The 9,914-nt window shown below is 47.9% G+C and overlaps 1 protein-coding gene across 1 annotated transcript in view; it reads right to left on the bottom strand.

The window, feature by feature from the left end:
- Positions 1-204: 204 nt before the first annotated feature.
- Positions 205-9,914, bottom strand: part of LOC143039994 (uncharacterized) — a 129,156-nt gene continuing 119,446 nt past the window's right edge. Inside the window, exon 3 of the mRNA XM_076210512.1 lies at positions 205-7,568. Within this exon, the coding sequence (XP_076066627.1) occupies positions 6,705-7,568 (864 nt within the window). The 3' untranslated portion in view covers positions 205-6,704. The remainder of the gene's footprint in view (positions 7,569-9,914) is intronic.

Raw genomic sequence — 9,914 nt, 5'->3', positions numbered from 1 at the left:
AATTTACTTGTCAGCCAGCTTACTTTAAGAAAAAAAAAATATTAGCATAAAATTGTCAGCCATTATTTGATTGAGCACTGAAATTGATTATAATTCTTAAGGTTTCTAAAAAAAAAATCTAAAAAATCAACTAATTTAGAAAATTGTGTAAATAGAGTGATGCTCATAGTATAAACGACTCAATATGATTGTCAGGTTTTTGAAAAAAAAAATCTTTACATCTATCTCATTTTCATTTTACACAACAAATCAATAAATACATAGATTGACGGTTTGCTTAATAATTTGAGCATTCTTATGCTGACTGCTCAAGCATTCTCGCAAGCATATGACTCTTTTGGTCCAGCTCAACACTGAAATATGTGATGAATGAATAATGACTGCCATTACAGCGGGGTTTTGTGTGTATGTGTTTGGGATGGGTGGTCAGTGTAACGGGATGAACTTTCCTTTTCCCTGTATTGCTACGTAAGTCATCTTGGATCACTGGATGTCCCGTTACTGTAACGATATCTGTACACATCAGGTCAATTCCTTAAGTACAAGGTCATGTACGAGCCTCTTTGAACACTTCCCCATAGTCTTGCAAGTGACATGTTGAACCTAGCGAGGGCTGGGGACAGGCGCCTGCTACACATGTAGGCCATTGGTCCGCGGGGAGCCAATCAGAGGGCAGGACACTTGGGGAGGGTTGACAGCCGACCAATCAGCGTCGCTGTGACATCTCGAATCGAATCGATTTGACGAGAGGAGGGATGTCGAGGTGGAGGTGAAGCACTTCGCGCGCGCACGTGGAAGGGGGATTTTTGGGGGTCAGGGAAGCGGAAAGCGCGCGCGCGCATCTCTCTTAGTTCTCGTTTCCTCTCTCTGACTCTCTCTCTCTCTCTCTCTCTCTCTCTCTCTCTCTCACGGCGCGCTCTCTATCGCTCGCCATCTTCTCCCTGCCTCGACCTCAGGGAATTTGTAACACTTCAGTCTGTAGGTAAATCTTCTGGGGTGGGGCACTGTTTACACAGTAATTAAGTTTAACTATATTACACAATTACATCGGTAATCAACACTAAGGCAGCGTTTTCTTCTTTCTTCCTCAATATAACCGGCTCTTCTTTCCTCACACACACAGATGCACACACACAACATACCTAATTGGTATTTGCCAATTAGGTAAACACACACACATACATACACACATACGTAAAAAATAGTACAGACTTCTGTACCAGTAGGTACCAGTAGCTGTCACCGTACATACTGGTACTACCTGTGATGGTACACAATGGGTTGAACTCTCTTTATTTTTTATTTTATTTATTTTTCATTCTTTACAGCCACGGTGTCTGGCGCAGACCTCTGTCTGCGGACTCGCTATTCCAGCGATGTCTGTTTTTGTCCTTCTGTCTGGGACAGGTCTACAATGTTGTGCAAGGACACACTATATTAGCGAAGTATTTACACACACAACACACGCACAAGCACACACGCATGCACGCACGCGCGTCGTAGTCAATTTTACTGCAGTGGCTGGTGGGTTCATATGGATTCGCCTTAATATATTGCACTCAAATCTTTGGGCTTCTCACCGCCTGGGCTACTCGCCGCCGGGGCTAATCGCCACCCGGACAATTCAACAACCGGGCTTCTCACCACCCGGACAATTTGACAAACGGCTTCTCGCCACCTGGGTTGTTTGATACACGGATAATTCGCCACCAGGGCTTCTCGCCATACGGACAACTCGCCACCCTGGCATCACGCCAAACGGACAACTCGCCACCCGGATAATTGGCCACCTGGGGTACTTGCTAATCTAGCTATTCTTCATCCGGACAAATAGCCACCTAGGCTATTTACCACCTGGGCTTCTCGCCATACGGACAATTCGCCACCCCGGAATACTTGCCACCCGGGCTATGCAAGGTTTTCTTCTTTGGTCCCACGCTGCAGCTTAGTTGTATTTCTCCTCTTCTTAATTTTCTTCTTTTTAATCGTCTTCCTCCTCTTCCTCCTCCCCTTCCACCCCCTCCTCCCGCCTCCTCTTCCTCATTCACGCTTATCTCCCACTTGTCAGTTCATCTGCCTGCCTGTCTGTCAACCACTTAACTTTTCGCCTTCCTCCTCTTCCTCCTCCTCCTCCTCCTCCCTTCTTCTCTCCTTCTGAAACTTTATCACCATTACGCCTCTTTCGTAATCCACCGAATCTTGTTCCTCTTTGCCGGGATAGGGACTTTCCCTGTAGTGGCTGGGTCAAGTACAGGATACACTCTCTCGAGACGGGGTCCCCTTCTATGGGAGGAGATTCGTCCTGTTTCACCTCTTCTTGAGTTCTTCCCGTCAGAGTTCCTCTTGGTCTTTTTTTTTTTATACATATAATCTTCCCTTCTTCTAAAAAGTCCAAAAACAGGCTTTCGTGTGCGTGAGTTCCAAAATTTGATCCTCCTTGCGCATGATGTCACGTGGAGGTACAGCACTGTTGGCCAACCAATGAGAGTGCTCTAAGACAGCAAAGGAGAAGAGGATTCTTTGGAGTCATAGGTTTAGTAATAGATTTCACTTTCTATGCTATGCCGGTGGTTTCCTTTTAAGGAAAAGACTCTTATCTAAACGGTTTCTCCAACAAAGCTCTCTCACCAAGTCTCCTCTTTCGTGATGCTTTCGCCTCCTACTTCTTGGTCTTCCCTCTCCCTTTCATCTTTGCCGTCTTTGTCTTCATTTCTCTTCTATTTTCTCTGCGTGCGGACGTGTGTTGTGACTTTGTGGTAGTTTCCCCCTCCTCCTGTTTTGTTTTTCTTCATCGTTTGTCTGGTTCTTGAATGTTTCCACGAACTCCTTTGTTCTAAACGCCGTCATGAGACTATTTCTGCCACCGAGTTCTTCAGTGGATTCTCTAAGTCATTGTACCCCTTTGTTTGTTGTTTCTTCAAATTGTGTCTTCTCTCTCTCTATCTATCTCTCTATCTCCCTCTCTCTGTCTCTCTCTGCCTCTCTCTCTCTGTCTGCTTCTCTCTCTGTCTTTCTCTCTGCCTCTCTCTCTCTCTCTCTCTCTCTCTCTCTCTCTCTCTCTCTCTCTCTCTCTCTCTCTCTCTCTCTCTCTCTCTCTGTCTCTGTCTCTGTCTCTCTCTGTCTCTGTCTCTCTCTCTGTCTCTCTGTCTCTCTGTCTCTGCCTGTCTGTCTCTGCCTGTCTGTATGTCTCTGTTTCTCTCTGTCACTGTCTGTCACTCTTTCTCTCACCTTCACCCTCTCCCTCTCCCCCCTCTCTCTCTTTCTCTTTCTCTCTCTCCCTCACCCTCTCCCTCTCCCTCTCTATCTGTCTGTCTCTCTCGTTGGTCGTGTTTCCTGTAGCAGTGGTTAATTCAGAAGCACAAGAATTCCTCTGTTGTTTATTGTCGTCGTGGGCGATGAGTTCGTGGGTGCGACAAGCTCTCAGGCATTTCTCGTTCCGAGGTCGTAAACGAAACGGACAGAAGAGGACACCCGAAGACCCAAAAGAAAGTGGAGAGGAACGATGTACTTTCCCCTTTTGTCACTTTGATCTTCTTTTAAAAACGTTTTTTGTCTTCCTCCAGCGTCTCTCGCCTTATCTTTGCCTTTTTATTCTCTGACTTTTTATGCCCGTTTTCCTCCTCCTCCTTCTCCTTATCCTTCTTCTCTTCTTCCTCCTGCCTCTTCTCCTCTTCGTCTACATTTCTCTTTCTTCCGTTTTCTTCACGAAGTCTGATTGATTGCTTCTGGTCCAGGAACTTCTTCGGTTGTCACCTGTTCTCCTCCAGTGTCTCTATCTCCACATTCCTTTGTGGTTGTCTCTTGCTCTTCCTCCTCTTCCTCTTCCTCCTCCTCTTCTCTTCTTCCTCCTCCCTCCTTCCTCTTCTGCGTTATACACACCAACAACAGCCTCGTCTTCTTTAGCGCCAACCAACCACAACCATCAGGTCTGTTCTCTAACAATCCGCCACATCCATGAGACCCGACACACCCATCAGATACATGAGGTGTACCACAACCATCAACCTCTCCACCTCCACCTCCTCTTCCACCTCCACCTCCTCCTCCTCCACATCCAGGTCCTCCTCGCCTGCCCCAGGACATCCTCGGCAGCTCTCGCCCTTCTTAGGACGACCCGGAGAACAGCTGGTGCTGGGTGACCCCTGACCTCTGCGGTGGAGAAGGAGGTGGTAGGGGAGTGGAGGAGGAGAACGGAGGGTGGGGGGGAGAAGGTGGGGGGAGCTTGGGACGGCTCGGGGGGAGGATGGAACGATGGCGGGAGGAGAGAGGGAGTGGTTGAAGTGATCAGGTAAAATGTCTGTGGTAAAGGAGACACTAGTATGAAGGGTATTACAAGTAATGGAAGTAATGGATACCGTTTAGCGATGACCACTGGTGGTAATGGTAATAGATTAGTGGGAGACACAGGTGGTAATGAAGGTAATTGTAGATACAGTAATGAGAACAGAAACACGTGATAGTGAAGTTGTTAGCTGTTTGTAGTCCACACCTAGACAAAGGATTCCTCCAATGTCTTTCATGAGATAAAAAAAGAAAAAAGAAAATGGAGATACGAAGAGAAAATGGGAAACAAATGCAGGAGTGAAAAGAAAACTTAGGAATGGTAGCGAGTGGTACTGTTGTGTAGGTACCTGTGATACACTAATTACCACCGGATATGGTGGTACTGGTATTAGTAGTTAGGGCCCTTTTGATGCCATGGGCAGAGTTGTTGTTGTTGTTGCTATTGTTCTTCTTGTTTTTGTTGTTCTTGTATTTATTTGTTGTCAAGGAAAAGTTGGTGGTAAAAGAGAGGTGGTGGAGGTGGAAGTGGAGGTGGAGGTGGAGGTGGATTTGGAGATTGAGGTGGAGGTTGAGATGAAGGTGGAAACAGAGATGGAGGTAGGAGGACCATGTTGGTATGGAGGCCTGATTTCAACGTAAATACCCTGTTGGTGATTGGTATTCTACAGACGCAGAAGATGAGGCTGTTTGTCGCAGTGGTAATGATGACTACTGTACTTTAGTAGGGAGACTCCCTGTTTGAGATTTTATTCGTGGTGTGAATAACACCAGTGATGCTGATGGTGTTCGTGGTGGTGGTGACAGTAACAGATCTAGCAATCCTATTGGTTGTTCAGATGCTGTAGATTCTCCTTATAGAATTTCATATTTCATAACTATTTTTCGTTGAGTATGTTTATGCATTGTTTCTCGTAGACTTTGTGTTTGACGTTATTTTCTTTAGGTTATTCCCTGTCGAATGTTGCAGATGGTGTGTAAGTAAAAGCTTGAATGGAATATCACCGGATGTCTTGGGTTTTCCCAACTATTTTGGGTTTTACCAGCTGTCTCGGACCTTACCAGCTTTTGCAAACCAGTTGTTTGCCAACTGTGCTTGGGGCCGGTTGCTCCTACGGGCTTATACAACCGGTTTTTGTCCGGTGAAGAAGTGTGACCACCGAAGACTCGCGAGACATGCTCCAGGTGGAGACTGTAGGACCAAGAATCTTGCCACTGGTGACACAAGCTTTTGGTTTCCGGAGCAATAAGAACCAAAGAAATCTTTCCCCTTCTTCAGGAGTGCCTGGCCCTTGATGAACAGTACCCCGTGGTGCAGAGGCCGTCACCTCGAGGAGATGGCACCCAAGAGGGAGGATCAGGTCACAAAGAAGGACGTGGCACTGTGCACTGGGGCTCCTACTTCGACTTCAGGCTAATTGGTCGGTATTGAAAATGAGAGTGCCATGATGAAACGCTGGCACTATGTTACCTTCTGGTAGCAGGCCGAGGGTCCAGAACACAGAGGAAGCTCTGGCCAGAGAGGTGTTATCACATCAAATTCAGAAGCTAGCACCAGCTAGAGCTAGTACCTAAAGAAGGACCTAGCACTGAAGGGAGAGAGGCTAGCACTCCATGTGATATCTAGCACAGATGAGTGAGGATAACACCGGGTAGAAGTGTTGGGATAAGTGCTTTACTGTATCAGATCATTAACACTGCGTCAAAAGGTCCTGGGAGACATCAGTGACACTTGGAGGTGCACTGCCTGGCGCCGTGAAATCAAACACTCTTTCCGGTCAAGGATAAAAGTGACTTTTCGTAAACAATGCACGACCTTACATGATGGACAACAACCTTAAGGGGTGTAGTGACCTTCAGGTGAGCCTGGCTTTCATCTGAGGCGGGCGAGTGTTGAGGCGCATCGGGCACTCAGGTGAGTGTAGGTGAATTGGGTCATCAGGTGAGACGGTGGCTTTCGATATACCTGCACTGAGGTGAACTGAGGTGATTCGGAGTGACCGTTTGGTGGGAGTAGGCACCAAGGGGATCCAGAACCTCAGGTGAGGCTGGGGCTCAGGTGAAATAGGTGCTTAGGTGAAGCAAGCACCTATGTGAATCCCGTACCCGAGAGAGGATGGTAATCTGGGGCAAGGGTGGGCGAGTAGGTGAGTAGGCGAAACTGGCGATTTAGGTGAACCGGGCTTGTGACGGGCACTCAAGGGGAGTCAGAATCTTAGGTGAAGCGAGTTCCCCGAGAACGTTCAGGTGACACGGGCACCCAGGTGAATCGGACACTCAGATGCAGACGGGCCACTCAGGCGTGTCCGGGCGCCCGGATGAGGCCGAAACGGGCATCCGGGCAATACTGAGACCGGGGAATCCCCCCGGATGAGGCTGAGGCGAATGTTAGTGGGTGGTTGGGTGGGTGGGTTGAGGCTCGTTTAGGTGAGAAGGTTGTGTTGATTCTCGGGAGCGTACCACGAGTACATGTAGTGAGCCGCCGAAGGGGGCTTGATGTCCCAGTGATTAGAGAGCCCGGGTGAGGTGACCGTGGGTGGTAGGGGAGGCGGCGGCAGATGATCTCCGGACGGCAGGGAGGGCGGTGGGGGTGGGGGTGGGCACCCGGAAGACGGAGACATGTAGCCTAGATGGCTACTAACACTCAGGTGGTGCTGGGGGGCCAGGGGTGGTGGTGGCGGCGGGGGCGGTCCCCCATGGGGGAGCGGCGGCCCCGTGGGTCCATTGGTGTCGTGGCCTTGACTGGTCGGTGTGGGGGTGTGGGGGTGGGGGTGTGGGATGTGGGAGAGGGGTGTAGTGTTGTGGTTATGGGGGGAGGGGGCGTGTGGGGGCATGTTTTGATTGTGGGGGGACGGCGCGTGTGGTGGATGTGGGGGAAGGTGGCTGTGACTGTGGGTGTGGGTATGGGTGTGATTGTGTGGGTGAGGGGGGAGGGGTGTGCATGAGGTGATGGGGTGTTGGTGATGTCCTATTAAATGGGGGCCCGAGTGGCTATGGGGGGCCAGCGTGGTCAGGGGTGGGGGGCCTTGGGAGTGGGGTGGCATGGGGGGCTGGGAGCACTGCGAGAGGGGAGTCAACGAGGGGCTTTGTGTCTGAGGCGGGGGGCTTAGTGGCGTGGACACGGTGAACGGCTGCAGGGGGGATGTCGTCGTCAGGGGAGAGGCCCCCAGGGGAGATCCGGGCCCCACTGGGGCCCCTTGCGGCACTCCGGAGCCGGCTCCTCCGGTCTGCGAAGCCTTCATCAGTTTCTTGTATTTGGATCTCCGGTTTTGGAACCAAATTTTGACCTGCAAGACAAAAATTTCGAATCAGTTTTTTGGCATGAGAGGAATGTTCTACACGTGGTGAATAAGGACTAAAAGTAGACGGTTATGTTAATTCTAGTTTCTAATACAGTTTGATCATTCATATATTCATAGAGAGAAATCCACCTTTGAATAAAGACACTAAAGACTGACATTAGAGAACCTTCTTGTAAACATTATCAAGAGACAATCGTAACATTACCAGAGGTTTTCTTATCAAAACTGACTTCTAAACACTTCAATGTAATTGAAAAGTTAGTACATCTTTGTATGATTTTCAACATGGAATTAAAATGGTCAGTGTTATTGAAAATAGTTTAAGTATTGTCAGAAGATATTCATCATCAAATGGGGCGTACGCCAGGGAGCGCGTTGCTTCATTCACGCTCTCGCGACAGGCTCCCATGCAGACACCCTTTCTAGTCCATTCTATTTATTATATTTTTATATATATATATATATATATATATATATATATATATATATTTATATATATTAGTATATTTGATATAATGATAATGTTTATATACTTTATTCTGGCCAGAGCCATACAATTTTATTCAGCTCTAGGGAAGTTCTTCACTTTTGTGAAGAACAACTTGAAGAACAGACGATCTGAACAGAGTGGAACACATTCCAACACGAAGGGAACAAAGTCACAAAAGATGACGGCCCGGGTTCATTAATCAAGGAGATGAAGAAGTGCAGTAAGGGCGGTTTTCTTATGAACAAACACAGCATTTTGGCACAATCAACCCAAAAAGGCTTCTCTCGCAAATGTGAAATGTTTTCTTGTTTATTTTTTGTTCTTATTTCATTTTGTTTCATTTTATTGTAAAATGTTTTATTTCATATTTTTATTCCATTTTGTTTTATTTCGCTTCATATTACCTTGTTTTATTTTTATTTTTTCATTTCATATTGTTTTGCTTTGTTTTGAGTTTGTTCCGTTTTCTTTTATTCTGTTTATTTTATTCCATTCTTTCTTATTTTACTTGATTTTATTTTATTTTGTTTTGTTTACCTTATTTTCATCTCTTCTATTTTGTTTTGCCTTACTATTCTATCTTATTTCATTCTATCACTATTACTATTTTCTTTTCCAAGAAGACCAAACGGATATTTGAGTTCCTTTTCCTGCCGATGTCGAGAGCTACCAGAGAGGCCTCTTGAGCCCCCCCTTCCCCCTTCCCCCTCTCCCACCTCCCCCTTTCCCCCCTCCCCCTCCCCCTCTCCCCCTCCCCTCCCCCTCTTCCCCCTCTCCTTCCCCTCCCCCTCTCCCCTCCCCCTCTTCCCCCTCTCCTTCCCCTCCCCCTCTCCCCTCCCCTCCCCCTCTTCCTCCTCCCCTTTCCCCTCTCCCTTCCCCCCTCACCCTCTCCCCCCTCCCCCTCTCCCCCTCTCCCCCCTCTCCCCCTCTCCTCGTCACTCTTCCGAGCCGATGACGAGGGGAACATTTGTCAACCCCTCTCATCGTCAGTCGTCCCCTTCTTCGTTAACAAACTTCCCTGTTATCCACAGTCTCCCTTCGTCAGTCCTTGGCCTCCATTGTCAGTTCTTTCCTTTCATCATCAGCCTGTTCACTTCGTCAGCCACATTCCCTTCGTCAGCCATTTTCCATCGTCATCAGCCTTTCGTCGGGCGCTTCAATTTTTTTTCGTCCACCTTTCTTTCTTTGGTCGCCTACCCTTCATCAATGCCATTTCCATTTCGACACCTATCCTTGAAGTTCCTCATCCCTTCACAGGCACCAGGAACATCACTTCGCTGCCCTGGTCCCTTCCTTCCCGCTTTCCCTTCCTCTTGGTGCCAGTTTTTTTTTTTTTTTTTTTTTTTTTTTTTTTTTTTTTTTTTTTTTTTTTTTTTTTTTTTTTTTTTAAGAATATCAAGAGATCGAGAGGTGTAGGAGAACAAATGACACCCCCGATACCCTCTCACACCCAGAATAAAGAAAACAAAAATAAAGCTCATGATGCGACGTTACATGATATGACGTGACACAGTATAACGTAAAATGACGGGATGCGGCGCGGACGAACGCGTTCTGGAACCGCGTCACCTATACGTCGGCGGCAGCGAGGGCGACGGCGGGGACACTTCTTCGCGCGAAGAACACAAACGGAACCACGAACTCGAAGAACGATCTCCTTCGGGTCTTCTGCGGTCTTCCACGTCTCGGACGTTGGTCTCCTTGTGACGAAGGACTGAATGGGAGATTGGGACACCACAGCAACCTCTGTCAAGGCTTTGCAACCTCATCTGCCCGACCCCCAATGATCGCACCTTCTTTCCTCAACACCTCCCCAAGCCCGGGGGGGGGGGGAGGTGGAT

The sequence above is a fragment of the Oratosquilla oratoria genome, chromosome 27 (assembly GCF_046742065.1).
Source record: "Oratosquilla oratoria isolate Oo_2021 chromosome 27, ASM4674206v1, whole genome shotgun sequence".
NCBI lineage: Eukaryota > Metazoa > Arthropoda > Malacostraca > Stomatopoda > Squillidae > Oratosquilla > Oratosquilla oratoria.
The sequence above is the reverse complement of the archived record's forward strand: the minus strand, read 5'-3'. Positions and strand labels throughout refer to the sequence as shown.